Raw genomic sequence first — 19,027 nt, forward strand, 5'->3', positions numbered from 1 at the left:
GCGCCCCTCCCCATTTTTATAGTTTCCAAAGCGATGAGAGGAAGGAGCCCACCTCCCTCTCCCCCGCCCAGTCCCCCGGGTCCCCCCACTGCGCGTCCGAGGCGAGCCCCAATGCGCCACCAGCGGTCGCGCCGTCCGTGCCAAAAAACTCCGGGTGCTTCAATGGGACTTGGCAGGGGCGCGCCGGATGATGGACGAGCGTCTCGGAAGCGCCCGTCGGGCCCCGCGCGCACCAGCAGCCGGGCGGCGAGGAGGTTCCTGCTGCTGGAAGCCGGCAAGAGCAGGCGAGGCGGGGTCCCATTGTGCCGGGCTCAATGCGGCGAGCCTGCCCCGCTGCGCCGGCCTCCATCTGCTCGCTGCGCTCCCGGGCCTGGGAGAGACGGGACATGCTTGGACAGCTCCCGGGACCCCGCCGAGCGCGCGAGGCCTCGGCGCCCCCAGTCCGCTCGCTTCGCAAACTTCCCAAGAGGAGAGAAGAAAAGCGCCCCCTAAGGATCCATTGGAATTCCCCTCTTCTACTTCTTCTTTTCTGGGGACTGGTCTATTATATCCCACCCCCGACCGTTTCCTGCGCATTCAGCTCGCGCTGAAAGCCGAGGTCGCCCCTTTTGCTTCAACCAGCCTCTCTGTCTTTTAAATTCCTTGCCAACTCCGGCAATTCGTTCTTCACAAACGGCCCACCAAGGACTCCGGACAAGCGCGTATCCTTTCCAACTTGGTGGGTGTCCCCCCTCCCCAACTTCCCTTTCAAGAACAGAAGAAGGACGCGGCTGGGTCAGGCCCATCGCCCATCTAGTCCAGCGTCCTGTTCTCACAGTGGCCAACCTATTTATAATATCATACTGTAATAATAATTTATTATTTATACCCCGCCCATCTGGCTGGGTTTCCCTAGCCACTCTGGGTGGCTCCCAACAGAATATTAAAAACACTATAAGACATCAAACATTAAAAACTTCCCTACACAGGGTTGCCTTCAGATGTCTTCTAAAAGCCAGATAGTTGTTTATTTCCTTGACATCTGACAGAAGGGCATTCAACAGGGCGGGCACCACTGCCAATAAGGCCCTCTGCCTGGTTCCCTGTAACCTCACTTCTCGCAGGGAGGGAACCACCAGAAGGCCCTCGGAGCTGGACCTCAGTGTCCGGGCTGAACAATGGGGGTGGAGACGCTCCTTCAGGTATACTAGGCCGAGGCCGTTTACGGCTTTCAAGGTCAGCACCAACACTTTGAATTGTTCCCGGAAATGTACTGGGAGCCAATGTATGTATTTCAGGACCGGTGTTACCAGCATATGGTCTCGGCAGCCACTCCCAGTCACCAGTCTAGCTGTTGCATTCTGGATTAATTGTAATTTCTGGGTCACCTTCAAAGGTAGCCCCACGTAGAGCTCATTGTAGTAGTCCAAGCAGAGCAGTCTATGTATGCAATACTAAGCCAGCTAGAGCAATGGCCTGTGTTGGCATAGGACATCGTCTTATGTTCCTATTTAAATCAACCCATGCTTTCAAAGCCACGAGGACTAGAATCTTGCTTTATTCATTGGGGAAGGGGCAAAGTTCAGTTGGCCTGAGGAAACCCTATGAACCACCAGAGACTGCCAGACAGTGCAGACAGATCTGAGCTAGATGGACTATTGATTTAAAACAAGGGGAAGGCAACTTAAGGCCCGGGGGCCAGATGCGGTCCAATCACCTTCTTAATCCGGCCCGCGGATGGTCCGGGAATCAGCGTGTTTTTACATGAGTAGAATGTGTCCTTTTATTTGAAATGGATCTCTGGGTTATTTCCTCGACCTCTGGAGGGAGGGTGTTCCACAGGGCGGGCACCACTACTGAGAAGGCCCTCTGCCTGTTCCCTGTAACCTCACTTCTCACAGGGAGGGAACTGCCAGAAGGCCCTCGGAGCTGGACCTCAGTGTCCGGGCTGAACAACGGGGGTGGAGACACTCCTTCAGGTATACAGGACCGAGGCCGTTTAGGGCTTTCAAGGTCAGCACCAACACTTTGAATTGTGCTCCGATACGTAGTCATTCCTCCCCCCCCCCCCGAGCTGCAATGCACAGAACCCTGAACAAACTATGGTTCCCAGATGGGGAAAGGAATGTGATTTTAGAAGCTAAGAAGAGGGTGCTGGATCAGGCCACTGGCTCACCTAGCCCAGCATCCTGTTCTCAGCGTGGCCCAATGAGAAAGCCACAAGCAAGACCCAAGGAGAAGAGTCATCTCCCTTCCTGTGGGTTCCAGCCACTGGTATTCAAAAGCATTACTGCCTCAGATCATGGTACGGTAAAGGTATTGGACCCCTGGACGGTTAAGTCCAGTGAAAGGCGACTATGGAGTTGCGGCACTCATCTCGCTTTCAAGCCGAGGGAGCCAGTGTTTGTCCACAGACAGCTTTCCTGGTCATGTGACCAGCAGGACTAAACCGCTTCTGGCTCAATGGGACACTGTGATGGAAACCAGAGCGCACGGAAATGCCATTTACCTTCTATTTATCTACTCGCGCTGGTGAGCTTTCGAACTGCTAGGTTGGCAGGAGCTGGGACAGAGCAACGGGAGCTCACCCCGTCGTGGGGATTCGAACCGCCGACCTTCTGCTCAGCAAGCCCAAGAGGCTTAGACCATAGCGCTACCCGCGTCCCATGGAGACCGAGCATAGCCATTGTGGCTAGTAGACATCTTGTCCTCCAATAATTTGTCCAATCCTTTTTTGTAGCCATCCACGTTCGTGGCCATCGTGGCCTCTTGGGGGAGCAAATTGCAATGGGGAGCAAGTTGCAAGTCCCTCCACATGTGGGAGCTGATCAGCCTGGCACCTGAATCTTATCTCAACCATTGCAACGGAACAAAATCCTTCACCACGCCCAAAGGCTGGCTTAGGGGCCACAGGCCAGGTTGTACCACACAACACAGAGAGCTCTGTCTTCCTACAAAGGGTTAACAGTAGGCTGGGGGGCCCTTAGGAGTAGGGCTGGGTGATATCCGGTTTTCAACATTGTGATATATCACCAGTTAAACATAACGATATGCCAAAATACAGTGGTACCTTGGCTATTGAATTTAATTCGTTCCGGAAGTCTGTTCGACTCCCAAAACCATTCGAAAAACAAAGCCTGGCTTTCTGTACTCAAGCTGAAGCTGCGTTGGACGTCCGGCTTCTGAAAAACATTTGCAAAGCAGAACACTTACTTCTGTGTTTTGCTGCGTTCTGGAGCCGATTTGTTCAACAACTAAGCCGTTTGAGGACCAAAGCACCACTGTATGTCTAAAATAAGGATGGAGCTCTGAAGAGACATATGCTGGCTTCATGGTTTCTCCAACTGGAGAACAGCCTTTACCAAAGGTGTCATGGGCTGTGAAGACACTCGAACTCAGGACGGAAGTGAGAAACGCGCTAAGAGGAAGGCACACTTGGCAAACCCTCACCGTGATCAACTCCCGCCCGGAAACCTATGTCCCCACTGTGAAAGGACATGTGGATCCAGAATTGGCCTCCACAGTCATGGACTCGCTCTTAAAACCGTGCTTATGGAAGACAATCTTTCTCAGCTACGAGGGATCACCAAAGAAGAAGAAGAAGAAGAAGACCACACAGCAGAACAAAGTTAAGCCACTGGGCCAGGGGCAGGGAACATTTGGTTCTTTGACGGTTGCTGAACTATAATAACCAGGGCTGTCCCAAGACATTTTGGCACCTGAGGCTAACCACAGAATAGTGTTTGCCTGTCCCCGCCAGGGAAGAAGAGGTGAGTGAAGATTCACATCAGGACCAAGGAGAGAATCAGGACCAAATCAGGACCAAGGAGAGAGTAAATAACTACATTGTGAGCTAGGGTGGGAGGAGACCAGTATGGTAGTGCCCACTGTTTGCCAATAGACCTCTGTGGAGGCTGCCTTGTGGGGGCAGATCTCGCCTCCAAGGATTGTGTCTCAGTTGTCGAATGCCCTCAGAGGCCACATTTTCTACCCCTGTGGATCCTGCTGCCCAAGGCAGTCGCCTCACCTTGTCTCATAAGTGGGCCGGCCCTGACTCTCATAATCCCAGGGCATTGGCCATGCTAGCTGAGGCTGATGGGAGTTGTAGTTCACATCTGTAGGACCGAAGATTCCCCACACCTGTTCTGAACCACGAATTAATAAACCATGGCTAAGCATTCTGTGTGAACCAAGTCCTTAGCAGAAATCCGTTAAGCCTTAACTATTAAGAATTCCAGAATCTCTGCCGTCTTGCTTTTAATCTGTACCAGCAGATTGCTGCCATTCTTTCCGCTCTCTTTTTAGTAGATCATGCAAGACATGCCCAACACAAGGGTAGGCCAAAGCTAGATCAAGATCTCCTGATAGATCTCTGGCAGATTTTGCTATTGGGGCTTCTGCCTCCCACTCATTTTAACAGCTACAGGAAAATGACTTTTCCCACCTCAATTAGGCTGCTGAGATGAAGACAGCTCACCAGGAGGGGGGTTTGTGTCTGAAAGGATTGCGAGTTCAGTCCTGAAAATAAATCCCTAGGCTCCGAGTGTGCTCAGCAGCACTCTGATTTGTTCGTTTTTAAAATTAACAGAATGTCTTTTGCACCCAGCTCTGGCTGGTAGATTTTGGGGTCCCAATATAAACTAGAGTAGATCTGACGAGACTGAAATCGTACATAAGGATTCCCCTTTGACATTTCCTCTTGAATTTCAAATGTCCCTTGCGGCAAAACATTAATTTTGAATGGTGCATCTTCGTTTTTTAATATATATTTTTAAATCCTAATAAGATTCATGCTTAGGTCCAAAGTGTGGGATTCCCTGATGCCTTTCATTTTCTAATTTTGACAATTTCGTACTGCTTAATGACAGCTGTCCCTATGCACAGGACACTCAGTGAAACAATCAAACAAAAAGAGTTAAAATAATCACATCAACATTCAATTAAAAAGCCGTTTAGAAGGAGAATCTTGCATTTTTAAGCACCCACCCCTAATATTTTATTTTGTGCAGAGAAAAGCCAACATTTAAAGAAGTGAACTGTGTTGGGCTCAAGGACAATATTTATAATTGGTTTCAACTGGATGTGTGTGTCTGCATGTAATCTTCTGGATTTTGTAATGCATGTGAGTTAGTGGGCAAAGTTTTACTCCTTATAGCCTCCTTTTCCTCCAGCCCCCACCCAAAAAGAATCCAACAAGCCCAAACAGAGTCTCATTACAAAGATGCAATCATATTTCTAATCGAACCGTCTCAAGTGGAGATTCTGGGATGAAAGGACTCTTAAACGAAAGAGACAAGACTCTCGGTAAGTATAACAGACACTTCATGTCCGTATCATAAAAGGGGGTGGACATCTGCCAAAAATGGGGTCGCTAATACTTCCATCCTATGAAACTGACCTATTGCCACTTCTACAAGTTCCCGTCTGCAGCATGAAACATTTCATAAGCACACACATTTTACTCTCTTTCAAACGGCAGCCACGCTCAATCTAGGAAACCTTTTGCACAAACTCCAGAGATCCAGAATTATCCTTTGGAGACAAATTGTTTCAGGTGAGGGTGAGGAGAGGGAGAGGAAGGGAGGGAGAAATATAGAGAGAAATAGACCCCCCCTCCCCATGCAAAAGCTCTGAAATGTGTCTTTGTCTCAGTTCTCCAAGGAAATGGGGTGTCCCTGCTCAAGGGGGGTGGAGCTATTCCAAAAGAAAGAGATTCCATCCTTGCTATTTCATTTTATTTGACTTGAAGAGTGTCCAGGGGATTTGCGGGTGAAGGTGTTTGGCCACGATCCAAGGAGGAAGGGAGACAACTACCACCTCGTGCCTTAATTGCGTTATGAAATTATGGGTTGGTAATGGATCCAAGATAAGCAGCCTGTAAACCTGAATTTAACACTACTATTGGTAATGAGGGTCTTAATCCCCACCAATTCCCGAGGCTCCCCATCTAAAGCAAACCTCAGCAAGTTACTTTATATGTCAAGATTTGTTCACCGCCTGTCTTTTTTAAAAAATACAGTACACACACATCCCAGGGAGTTGCACAATAACAAGAAGTGTGTGTTAAGAAGACCTCGTTCACATCCCACACAGCATATATGTGCAGTTTGAAGCCAACACAGAAAAAGTCAGATTTAAATTAAATGAAAACAGGAGCAACTCAAGAGTAAACTGATAAGTACAGGGATCTAAACTGCTAGAATTATAACGTGCAAATGGGAAACTGGAGACTTGCTCTGCCTCCGGGGGCTGTTAGTTCCTACTCAGAGTAGACCCACTGAACGCCATCGAGAGATGGCTAACTTGGGTCCATTCATTTCAGTGGTTCTGCTCCAAGTGCAACTTGGTGGGCTTACAATCTGTTGGACCTAAGGTAGCGATGCCCATTAATTTCTGTCTACTCTGAGTAGAGCTAGCATCTGCACCATTCACATGCCCTTGATACACATCCTAGCGTGGATTGGGAGCGGAGAGGGGGGAAATTGATACGGATATTTCTCATCCTCAAGAAGCCCCAAATCTCCTATTTATTCATTAATTATATTTATGTGGAGCTCCCGGCACCAAACTCAAAGCGACTTATGAAAACATTTGTTTCATAAAATTTATATACCGCTTGATCGCTTTAAAAATCCCCCAACGACTCCCCACATGTCTAAAATGACTACCTTATGGGGAGATAATCTGAACATTCTTTTCAATTCTATGCCAGAACTCTCGCCTTTTTAAGAATAAAGAACCCAAGAACAGTTTAGGAAATGCACCCACCCACCAAATATTTCCCCTATTCAAAAATAAAAAAAAATATTTTGCTCGGAGGGAAGTCTGGGGAGATAAAGAGTTCCCACCACGCGCCAGGCTGCCAGGCTCCTCTGCCGCGCAGATGCCGCGGTAGATGCGCGCTTGCGGAGCTTACCTGCTTCCTTCTAAACCAGCGCTCGGCAGGTCCGACGCAGCGCTGCTTTCTCCTGAAACCCGAAGTGCTGAACAGGAGGGAGGGGGAAATAGAGAGGAGGAGAGAGAGGGGGGTTGGGTTTAGGAGTATCCCCCCCTTCTAATAAAAAGTGAGGTGCGGGGGGGCTTTCAAGAGCAGGAAAAAACTAGGAAGACTTTTTCTAAAGCTCCCAGACTTAGAAGGAAACAGTGTGTGAGAAGGCGCATGCTTTGCTCTGGAGAGGGGTGTGGTTTTATATGTGTGTGTGAGAGAGAGTGTTTGTGTATACACGATTAGGAGAGGGAGTGATGGATTTCTATGAATTGCAAAGAGTGGAAGGCGCGCTCACGTCGCCAGGCGCGCGCGCCCCCGGAGCAGTGCCGGGGAGCTGCTGCTGCTCGGTCTAGAGAGGCAAATGCACACTTACACAAAGGAGACAAAGGGAACTGGTACCCAGAGTAGCCTATAATGTTTTTAAAAGGCGGCAGGCCAGCAATTATATGTACCGGTAATATTCTCTCTCCCAGGGAGATTTTTTTGGGGGGGGGGAAGAGAGAGAGAATTGGCTTGCTGTGGGGTAGGAGAGGGGGGGGTCTAGCCTAGCCTGGCGGTCCTTTCCCTCTGGGTGGTGGTAGGGGGTCGTTTTCTCTCCCCCTCTTTGCCTCCATCATCTTCATCCCGCCTACCTCCTAGAGGATTGTGGGAATCTCCCAAAGGGTAAATTGATGCCTTTGAGGAGGGGAGAGGGGTAATGACAATGAGACCCAGAGGGTCCTGCTGAGCTGGTTAAAACGATTCCCTCTCCTCTTTCCACGCGCACTCCCCTACCTCTGCCCAGGAGAATAGAGGGGAGGGGTCTCCACCTGGGTCTCCCGCCTCTAGATCGACTTTATTCATTGTGAAAACGGATGACACCCTTGCTACCAGTTACTGTATGTGTTTCGGGGTTTTTTTCCCCTTCGCTGTTCCGTGGTTTTTCAGCTTTGCTAAATCAATTCTAAAACCGATTACTTAGCATTAAATAAACAATAAAAAAACTAAGTGAAGTGCAATATGCAGCAAAAGCAAAATATAAATTCTGTTCGCTTTTCCCTATTCAGCTTTATGACCCCGCCCCTTTTGTTATAACTAACAATACCCCCCGCAAAACCAGAACATTTCTAAACTGCTCCACATTTAAAATAGATAGATTCATCAATAAACAGTGTACGATGTTCAGCCAGGAAAAAAAACAGAACAAAAAAACACCTGGTATGTCATGACAACATTGATACCAGTTGTGTGCTTTAAATTCGCCGTTTATAATCGCCGTTTTGTGCAACTGAAATCTGTGGGTGACGCGCTGCTGTTAAAAGCAGAGGTGCGGGGGAAGGGAAGAAAATTTGGCAACCTTTCTCCGTTCAAAACTATTGAGTGCCAAATTGCTTAGCCATGGGCGTAGCCGGGTGGGCAGGTGCCCCCCTAAATAAATAAAAATAAATAAAAATACATAGCAAACTGAGGTTCTGCCCTCCCCCAAAAGCCTGCCCGCGTAACAAAAGGCATGCCCCCCCCCAACAAATCCTAGCTACGCCGATGCTCTGGGAGCCGACCGTCAGTAATGGACATGACTTACTTAGGCCCGTTAACTTCCAAAGGTCTACTCTGAGTAGGACTTAAATTGGAGACCACCCAGGGTGTGGTATCTGGATGCAAACTGGGGCACCCTAAGAATCTCATTTCTAGTCGAGCCGGAAGTTACTACTAGTTCTCAGGGCTAATTTAAGTCCGTTAATTTCAATGCGCCTACTCTGAGTGGGACTTAATTTGGATGCCATCCACCCACCCAGAATCGTCTCTCCCCCCTTCCTCACCCCAAATATCCATGGGGTGTGCAAGCGAGTGAGCGAGACAGTGAGATTCATCTGCGAAATCCTTCGGCTCAGGTTGATTCTAAAGGCATAGGAGCAGGGCCGGCGGGAGAAGTTGGCAACCGTTAAGCCACGAGCAATTGAGAGGCGGCGGGGGACGACGAGAGTTCAATAAAATAAAATAAAATAAAATAAAATAAAATAAAATAAAATAAAATGGCCCGCTCTTGGAGAGGTGCACTAATGTCTCCGCCCAAACGTCACGGGGATGGGCGGCGCGCCCGGGTGCCTAGGCGCCCCGGCGCTAAGACCTGCGAGGCGGAGGGAGGAGCGCGGCGAGGACGTCAGGCGGCCGCGTCGTTGGGTCGGCAGCTCCTCCTCCGGCTGCTCTGCCGTCACCAGCCTTCCCGGCGAGGCGGAGGCGCCGTTGTTCCCCGCCGCCGCGAGCTCGGGGTCGGGCGAGAGGGATCCGCGCTGCGCCCCGGAGAGAGGTACGGTGGAACCGGTGGAGAGGCGTTTTGGGGGGCGCGCGGCTTCGCGGCCCGATCCGGAAGCTCTTTCCTCTGGCGTAAACCCTAAAGGGTCTCCAGTGAGAGGCTGACTCCCGAGCAGATCGATGTCTGTTTGCCTTGCGTTTTGCAGGGGCTGAAGGTGCTTTTTTTTGCAACCTTTAATGGTGCAATTTGATGAGATCGCGCTCAGGCATGTTTACGCAGAGAGAAGCCCCACTGGACTTACTCCCGTGTACGCCCACCGGATTCAAGGGGTCTCCGTCCCAGGCATAATAATATCCATAGGAACCAACTCCTAGGGGCCAATGTCCTTTTGGCCCCCCTAAAATATTTGAGGGGGCTAGCTGGGGACCCCCCCCAAAAAAAAAGTTGATGGGAATTGTCATTCAAATCACGTCTGGTGATTGATTATGCAGGGCGGGGCTTACCTGAGCCCCCCATATTTTATTCAAGTTTGCACCCCTGAAAGGCAATCCTATCTACGGAGGAGCTGGGGGGGGGGGCGGCGGGAAGGCAAAGCAGCTGGAGGGCACCAGTCTCAGTAGGTTACTTCTGAGTAGATCCGCATAGGATGATGATAATGATGATGATTTGAATTTATATACCTCCCTATACCTAGGGGTCTCAGGGGGGTTCACAAAATAAAATCAAGATATCAAATCACAAAATACACAATAAAAATAAAAACAACAACCCAATAGCCCCTCCCCCATTTACATTGCACTGTGAATCCCACTGTGTTCAGTGGAGCTTAGGCTGAGGTTAGCATGCCCAATGTTACAGCCTCTAAATTGGGTTCCTTTCAGGTTAACCTTAGGGGGTTCATCCAGTTTAAGTTATGCTCAGAGTAGACCCATTGAAATGAATGGATACCAGTCATACCTATCTACTGTGACTAGGACTAGCATTGAATGCGACCCCTCTCCTTTTCTAAAAGAAAGTTACTAGTCCTCAAGGCTAATTTAAGACTGGGTCTATTCTGAATAATACTTAGTTGAATGCATTCCGGAATCTTCTCCCTTCCCCTTCCCAAATCTCCATGCTATCAGTCTTTCAGGTACCGAGAGTCCCTATGTAATCATCTTTAAAAAGTTGCTGCCAAGATGACCACTTTAACCCGACAGGATCTCAACTTTGGACAAGGTACTGGCACGGTTTTTCCTCTAAATTTTTCAGAACTGAAACCTACTTTGACTTCCAGCTCTATTAAAAATCAAGGGGAGGGGAACCCATTTATCAGGCCTGTGCCACAGACCTGCATCCATCTCCCAGTGACCAACCTTCACAAGTATTTTTGGCACTGCCTTCCAATTGTACCAAAACTGTTTTTAAACAGATACCACCCACTTCATTTTTTTTATTTAATAATTATATTTTTTCCGTCTGAGGACAGAATAGAACCACAAAAATACATATGTAATATAATAACAAACAAAACAATAACCTTCCACCTTTGTTACATTCATCCCCTTCCCTTCCAGTTGTAGCTGATGTCCTTTCTGAGTTCCTGGAAGTAGCCATTCACCTCATCCTTTATGTCCGAGAAGTCTACCCCACCGGGATCTTTCAGAAAAGGAAAAAATACAATGTGCCTGTCCAGGTGAGTGATGTGACTGTCTTTCAGGTGGACCATGCAAACATGTCTTTTTAGGTTGGCCAGTTGCTTGTGTGGGTGTGAAGTTGCAAAATGCCCATCATATCATTTTACCGTCATCTGATCCACAATTGTTATTAAACCGCCCATGTTAAACAGGTTGTTAAATGCTTTGCTGAAATCATTTTTTAAAAAATTATTTATACTTTTCAGGTTTATACATTTCATTAATTTAACAATCATTTTAACATTTCAAAACTTGACTTCCTTCCCCCTCTTTCTGCGGTTCCTTAAAGTTATTTTCTAATAATCTTCTGCAAATCCACATTAATTTAATTTGCTCATTTATTTATCTACTTTTAAGATATACTCTTATGAAACTGCAGGTTATTATAGTAATCCTGCCAATGTTTTTATCTGTGTGCAATTTATCTGTAAAAATATTCAATAAACCATTTCTGTTCCTTTATAAAAAGTTTGTTATCTTGATTTCTTACTCTTCCGGTAAGTTTCACCATTTCTGCATATTCCATAAGTTTTTGTATCCATTCTTCCTAATTCTTTGCTGAAGTTAAATTATGTCAACCGCATCCCCCCAATCTTCTAATTTGTAACATTTCTTTTAAAAATCAGTCTGGTGGGATTCCTCCCCTTGACAAATCCATACATATTTATATGCAACTTGAGATATTTGTTTGAACAGATGTCCTGCCACCCAGAGCTGAATCAATACATTCAAGACACCCTCCATTGCATCAAACCTCTGCTGGAGAAGGTAAGTTTTCGACGAACAGCACAAGATCAGGGAATAATTGGCACTTAGGGCTTCATTTTATTCAGCCCCAAGACATTTTGGCGGTGGTAGGTATAATAATATTGGACCAATGTAACTTGGTATGGGTGTACGCAGACTTTGGTGATATACAGAGCTCTTCCGCAAACAGACTCGAAGTAAGGAAAAAAAACAAGTTCTTGTGCTCTGTTGCTTTTCAGAATGACGTGGAAAAGGTGGTGGTGGTTATTCTGGACAAGGAGCACCACCCCGTGGAGAGATTTGTCTTCGAAATTACACAGCCCCCCCTGCTGTCTATCAGGTGAGGCCTTACTGCCCCCAAACTTTGCAGAGGCAGTGTGGTGTATTGGGTAGAGCTTTGGGGCTGGGTGGCGATTTGAACCTGGATCTCCCTGTTGCTGATCCAACTCTCTAACCACTGCAGCATGTTGTCTCTAATCACATGCCTGTATTGAACTAACCCAGGCATAGGCGCACTGCGGCCCGCCAGATGTTTTGGAACTACAATTCCCATCATCCCTAGCTAACAGGACCAGTGGTCCGGGATGATGGGAGTTGTAGTCCCAAAACATCTGGAGGGCCGAGTTTGCCTATGCCTGCTCTAAACGGCCTCGGCCCAGTATACCTGAAGGAGCGTCTCCATTCCCATAGTTCTGCCCGGACACCGAGCTCCAGCTCCAAGGGCCTTCTGGCGGTTCCCTCCCTGCGAGAAGTGAGGTTACAGGGAACCAGGCAGAGGGCCTTCTCGGTAGTGGCGCCCGCCCTGTGGAACACCCTCCCATCAGATGTCAAGGAAATAAACAACTATCTGACTTTTAGGAAACATCTGAAGGCAGCCCTGTTTAGGGAAGTTTGTAATGTTTGATGTTTTATAGTGTTTTTAATATTCTGTTGGAAGCCGCCCAGAGTGGCTGGAGAAACCCAGCCAGATGGATGGGATATAAATAAATAATCACCACCACCACCACCACCATAATCTTATTAATCTGCCTTTCAACAACAAATCCGTTTATTGTGAGGACCGTGCCTGTACACAAATATCAACACAACAATCTGCCTTTCAGAACACTGGTAACTCCCATTCCCACTGGTCAGGTTGGTGGAGGCTGATAGGGCTTTTGAATCAAGCGATGTTCTCCCCACTCCTGAACTAGACCGTCACTTGCCCTTACTGCCCCTGGCTGCCTCCATCGCATCTCTGCTTTCTCTTAATGTAGAGATGGGGCAGCTGTGGCCCTCCAGATATTGCTGAACTCCAACTCCCATCATCCCTGACCGTTGGCCATGTTGGCAGGAGCCGTAGGGAGCTGCAGTCTAGCAACACCCCTGACTTAAGAATCTCCACTGTAGAGCTGTTTTCAGAGTAGCGGCTTCCGCATCCATTTGGCAGCACCCCTGGAAACCTAAGGAGCTGTTACGCACATTTCACCTTCTCTCCCAAATAGGCAAAACATCTACATCTCCAAAAACCAAAACACAGAAAGAAACAAACAAACAAACAAACAGGCAGTGCTCCTCTGGAAAAAATAAGGTAAAGGTAAAGGGACCCCTGACCATTAGGTCCAGTCGTGACCGACTCTGGGGTTGCGGTGCTCATCTCGCGTTACTGGCCGAGGGAGCCGGCGTACAGCTTCCGGGTCATGTGGCCAGCATGACAAAGCCGCTCCTGGCGAACCAGAGCAGCGCACGGAAACACCGTTTACCTTCCCACCGGAGCGTTACCTATTTATCTACTTGCACTTTGACGTGCTTTCGAACTGCTAGGTTGGCAGGAGGAGCAGGGACCGAGCAACGGGAGCTCACCCCGTCGCGGGGATTCGAACTGCCGACCTTCTGATCGGCAAGCCTGTCTTAAAAAGAATCTTCCCCTAAAGAGCCCCCCCTGAAAGGGGGTGGGGGCTGAATGGCAAGTGCCAAGGTTGTGCGTGTTTCTGATGGTTTTGAGATGCCCACAAGAGTTACTTTGGGGACCCCAGCTTTTTTCATATTCACATTCTCCTCCTTTACTCCTTACCTCTTCCCTGTGGTTTGGTTAATCAAAGTAACCTCGCCTCCCCCATAACTATATTTCCATCATGTGATTGAGGTCTGCCCCCCCACCTCTTCCTTCCCCAGCTCCGACTCCCTCCTGAACCATGTGGAACAGCTGCTGCGTGCCTTCATTCTGAAAATTAGTGTCTGTGATGCAGTTCTGGACAACAACCCTCCAGGTAGGCCAACAAACCATGCTTGTTTTTCAATTTTTGAGCCTGTTTTCCACCTCTTCAAATGCAAGACACAAACCGTAGGTAGTTGTCTAGGACAGGGGTCCCCAGACTTACCGTGCGGCGGGCCGGAGGGCAGGGGAGTGCGCGCGCAGCGGGCCGGAGGGCGGGGGAGTGCGCGCCCGTGCGCATGCGCACACGCACACGGGCGGGGGGAAAATCGCCGAAAATCGCTTGTGCGCATGCGTATGGGCCTCCCCCGACCCGGAAGTGCACCAGAAATGACCTCTTCCGGGTCGGGAGAGGCCCATACGCATGCGCACAAAGGATTTTCGGCGATTTTTTGCCGATTTTTTAGATCGTTGCTGCGCCGCGCGCCGTGAGAGCGGGCGGCGGCAGCGGGCGGCGGGGGTCGTCGCGGGCCGGATTGGAAGGCCGATTGGGCCGCATCCGGCCCGGGGGCCGTAGTTTGGGGACCCCTGGTCTAGGATTTATATTCCACAATACAGTTCTTCTTACTTGTTACTTGTTACCTACCTACACTGCAAGCTGTCTCAACCATTGGCCGGGGCTGCTGTGATGTCACAGCCATTCAAAGCCAAACGGGATGGTGAATTTTTCTGCTACCTGAATATTTATTAGAACTCAGCTGTCTGAACATTCTGGTGTGTGCTACCCCAAACTAAACTTTCCTTTAAAAATAGAGAGAGAAAAGGAAAGGAAATGTCTGGTATCTCCCAGCAATCTTGTCCCGACCCAGAAATTATGCTAGAGTTTTGCTCTTTAAAGCCGTCAAACAAATCTCTTTTGCATCACACAAATAAGCATAACCTTTTTAATTCCTAGATTAGGGCTAGAACATTATAGCTTCTTTCCTCCAGTGTGTGCTGAGATAGTTATTATTCCTAAACCCAATTCTAATTTCCTTTTTAAAAAACAAAACAAAACACCCCAACCTGATAATATCTATCGCCTTTCTATACTATGATCTCCACTTTACTTGGGGATATACTTTCTACTTCTTCAACCAAAATGCCAGGCCCTCAAAAATTGCTTAGAACTTACCATTCTCTGATGGCTGCAAGGAGGGAGAGAGACAGAATACTTTGGAGATTGCCTAGCAATCGTGCACAATGCTCCCTTGCTAATTATGATTTAGTGCAGCAGGACAGAAGCTCCGTCTCCTGTGGTTCCTTTCTCCCCTCTCTCCCCAGCCTTTCACGCTCCCGCCATAGAACTGGGAAAAAGCAGCGATTTAGTATGGGCTGACACAGAACACTGAGCTGGCCGAGTTCCCCCCCCCCCAGTTCACAGGGTACACACAGCTTCCAGCATTGCTCTGTTGGTGTCCAAGGACTGTGGGGCCTGCTGTCGCCTTGGAGGATGGAGCAAGCTTGTGTCCTCCTCCGGAGGGTAGGACTCGAACCCATGGCTTCTAGTTACCAGGTTCTCACTAAACACCAGAAGTAACTTTCTGACTGCAAGAGCTGTTTGGCAGTGGAATGGAGTGGTGGTGGACTCTCCTTCCGTGGAGGTTTTGAAGCAGAGGTTGGATGGCCATCTGCCATGGATGCTTTAGTTGAGATGCCCGCATTGCAGGGGGTTGGACTAGATGACCGTTGGGGTCCCTTCCAATTCTACAATTCCTTGATTCCCCAACTTCTAAAGAGAAACCCCTGTCTCTCCTTCCCTTCCTTCTGGCTTCTAAAAATTCCACCCCTCCTTCCTTCCTTCCTTCCTTCCTTCCTTCCTTCCTTCCTTCCTTCCTTCCTTCCTTCCTTCCTTCCTTCCCTCCTTCCTTCCTTCCCTCCCTCCTTCCCTCCTTCCCTCCCTTATGGATTCTAAAGAGACATTCCCATCTCTCCTCTCCGTTTTCTAAAGATTTCATCCCACCCACCCCAGTGTGGTGTAGTGGTTAAGAGCAGTAGACTCGTAATCTGGGGAACCGGGTTCGCGTCTCCGCTCCTCCACATGCAGCTGCTGGGTGACCTTGGGCCAGTCACACTTCTCTGAAGTCTCTCAGCCCCACTCACCTCACAGAGTGTTTGTTGTGGGGGAGGAAGGGAAAGGAGAATGTTAGCCGCTCTGAGACTCCTTCGGGTAGTGATAAAGCGGGATATCAAATCCAAACTCCTCCTCCTCCTCATCTTCCGTTTCTCGCAGGCTGTACTTTTACCGTCTTGGTTCACACCCGAGAAGCTGCCACTCGCAACATGGAGAAGATCCAAGTGATTAGGGTAGGAGGCGACAGAAATTGCGAGTTCAGCAACAGGATGCCGTGAATCACGAGAGCCTCTCTCCCTTTTGCCAGGAAGCTTCTTGGAATTCTTGAATGGCTCGGATCTGTTTGGCGAGTCTTCCCATCATTTAAACCTATCATTTAAATACCCTGGGCAGCTTTCTGTTTTTATTTTTTTTATTTTTACAACAAATCTTTATTGCGTTGTTTTTTAAAGTTACAAAACCAAAGAATAAATTAATTGTTTCATCCAAATATATAGGAAAAGAAAAAAAACGAGTGGTTTCTTATTAATTCCGTCCTTTGGGGCAGCTTTCTGGATGTTGTTGGACTCCAGCTCCCATCACCACTGGCCAGCATGTCCAATGGTCAGGGAGGATGGGAGTTGGAGGCCCATCCTCATGATCTGATTTTTAGAAGACATCTGAAGGCAGCCCTGTTTAGGGAAGTTTTTATTTTTTTATTTTTTGTCAAATATATATTTATTTTCACAGGAACGTTTAGGGGAAGTTTTTAATGTCTGTTTGATTGCTTTATTATTATTAATTATTATTATTATTAACATTAAAATTAATTCTCTTGGGAGCCACCCAGAATGGTTGGGGAAACCCAGCCAGATGGGTGGTGTATAAATAATAAATTTATTATTACTATTAAAGGTAAAGGTAAAGGGACCCCTTACCATTAGGTCCAGTCGTGACCGACTCTGGGGTTGCGCGCTCATCTCGCATTATTGGCCGAGGGAGCCGGGGTATAGCTTCCAGGTCATGTGGCCAGCATGACAAAGCCGCTTCTGGCAAACCAGAGCAGCACATGGAAACGCCATTTACCTTCCCACTGTAGCGGTTCCTATTTATCTACTTGCATTTTGATGTGCTTTCGAACTGCTAGGTTGGCAGGAGCTGGGACCGAGCAACGGGAGCTCACCCCGTCACAGGGATTTGAACCGCCGACATTCTGATCAGCAAGTCCTAGGCTCAGTGGTTTAGCCCACAGCGCCACCCGCGTCCCTTATTATTACTATTACTCTCTAGTTATTACCTAAGTAGTTTCAGTTCCAGCTCCTTGCCCTACTTTAAAGGCCCCACCAGCACCCTTCAATACCGCTTTAGGAAGCCGTAGCTGTTCCCAAAGAATCCTGGGAGCTGTAGTTTGCAGGTCTCCGTGTTTCTGTGCTGATGAGGCCTCTCTTTTTTTAACCGTTTTGAGGTTTTTCTTTACATCCTTGTGGTATATAAATTTAGTGAAGCGAAATAAAAATATGAAATAAACAAATAAAGCAAATTATTTGCATCCCTAACCCAAGGATTTCCCCTGGATTCTCGCCGACGAGCAAGATGTCCACATGCGTGACCCTCGATTGATCCCGCTGAAGACCATGACGTCGGACCTTTTAAAGGCAAGTTCAGCAGGGTGCTCCTTCTTAAAATGAAATTTTAAATGAAGAGCAATTCCTTTTCCCCCTCTGGAACTGTCAGGCTCCTAGATCTGCCAACAAGACCCACCATCTCATCTCAGGGACACGTACGTGTGTGTGTGTGTGTGTCTGTGTGTCTTACCTTCCAAGTCCTGGACTGCAGAATCCGGGACCGGCAGCCGTGTGACACCGGAAGTTGCGTCGACGTAACTTCCGGTGTCGTTTTGCCCTTCTATGGGCACCAAAAATGGCCGCCGCCGGCTTCGAAAGTCGCTTCTACGCATGTCAGGAAGTGCGTTGACGCAACTTCCGGAGTCGCTCTGCCCATCTATGGGCACCAAAAATGGCCGCAGCTGACACCGGAAGTCGCGTCTATGCACTTCCGGACATGCGTAGAAGCGACTTACGAGTAATTCGTAAGTCGAGGGACCACTGTAATTTTAGTATTTTATACTAGACTGGTTTCTGCATATAATCTCTCCCCATCCTCTGTCCAGGCAAAGAAGAGACATGTGGTTAACTCTCCACGAATTTTCCAACTTTTAAATGTATTTTTTTAAAAAAAACAACAACGAAACATTAAGATTCTCCCCTTCTTTCTCCTGCATGTTGTTTGCTCCAAGGCTGCATGAATTTTGTCCCTTTTTAGTTGCTGAGTAGACCTTAGTTTAGTCAATATTAAATAAAATACATAAATTTAATGAAAGAGAGTGAGTTTTTTTTTATTACATTCCTATCTCATCTTCTCCTCCAAGGAGTTCAAGGTGGCGTTTATGGCTCTTCCCACCCTGTTTTACCTTCACAACAACCCTGTGAGGGAGGCCTAGAGGCAGGGACTGGCCCAAGGACACATATGGACACAAGTGGACAGTCGAACCCTGGTCTCTTCCAGGCCCTCGTCCACAACCCTAACCACTACGCGACACTGCCTTCTGTTTAAAAGCTCTTCCTGTCCGCCTCCATTTACAGATGCAGCTCTACGTGGAAGAGAGAGCCCAAAAAGGCACCTGACTCCCAGCACTTCCGCACCGTTCCTTGGGACCTCAAATGCTCTCCAGGCGCAAGGCACCTCCAAGCTGTGGCTCGCTTTGCCGCTGTTAACACTGGTGCTAAAAACATGGCGGTCCCTCGGCGACTTGGCACACTCTGCCAACCATTCTTCCACAAAATGTGTGCGAGCAAGGGTTGTTTTTTTAAAGCGTTATTTCTCTTACGTAAGGAGAGAGTAGATCCCGGAGGAGCAAATTTTTACCTTCTCCGGCAGGTTTTGTGTTCCTGTGTGTGCACTCAGCAAACTTCCAGTCCTGAGTGAGGCCTGCCTTTCCAATTTATTGTGCAGAAAGGGGAGCTACGTTTTGAGCTTCAAGAGGGGGCTTGCGCGTGACTCTGTGTCGTTTGTTTGGGAGCCCGTATGTGTGATTTTAAAGGTGTCCTGAGTGGACCTCTTGTGACTGCCCACTGTGAGATATATATTTTTCTGTTGATCAATAAATAGGAAGCACTTA

General features: G+C 48.2%; 1 protein-coding gene across 2 annotated transcripts; it reads left to right on the forward strand.

Moving 5' to 3' along the window:
• Window positions 1-9,134: 9,134 nt before the first annotated feature.
• On the forward strand, window positions 9,135-19,027 carry MAD2L2 (mitotic arrest deficient 2 like 2). Of its 2 annotated transcripts, none has more exons than XM_035120959.2 (9): window positions 9,135-9,254; window positions 10,325-10,418; window positions 10,757-10,875; window positions 11,573-11,644; window positions 11,863-11,963; window positions 13,778-13,872; window positions 16,030-16,103; window positions 17,412-17,504; window positions 18,492-19,027. In XM_035120959.2, exons 2-9 carry the CDS (start codon window positions 10,379-10,381, stop codon window positions 18,531-18,533), a joined length of 636 nt encoding a protein of 211 aa, XP_034976850.1. In that variant the 5' UTR covers window positions 9,135-9,254; window positions 10,325-10,378; the 3' UTR covers window positions 18,534-19,027. The 2 variants fall into 2 exon arrangements, with proteins under 2 accessions (XP_034976850.1, XP_060132246.1); XM_060276263.1 differs by having other exon boundaries at window positions 10,333-10,418.

This window comes from Zootoca vivipara, chromosome 6 (assembly GCF_963506605.1).
Source record: "Zootoca vivipara chromosome 6, rZooViv1.1, whole genome shotgun sequence".
NCBI classification, from domain to species: Eukaryota; Metazoa; Chordata; class Lepidosauria; order Squamata; family Lacertidae; genus Zootoca; species Zootoca vivipara.

Excerpts from the sequence above, each read along its gene's own strand:
- MAD2L2 (XM_035120959.2), top strand. The coding sequence starts at position 10,379 with ATGACCACTTTAACCCGACAGGATCTCAACTTTGGACAAG. Across the intron at positions 10,876-11,572 it reads AATACAATGTGCCTGTCCAG|ATGTCCTGCCACCCAGAGCT; the intron begins GTGAGTGATGTG and ends TTGTTTGAACAG. Across the intron at positions 16,104-17,411 it reads AGAAGATCCAAGTGATTAGG|GATTTCCCCTGGATTCTCGC; the intron begins GTAGGAGGCGAC and ends CCCTAACCCAAG.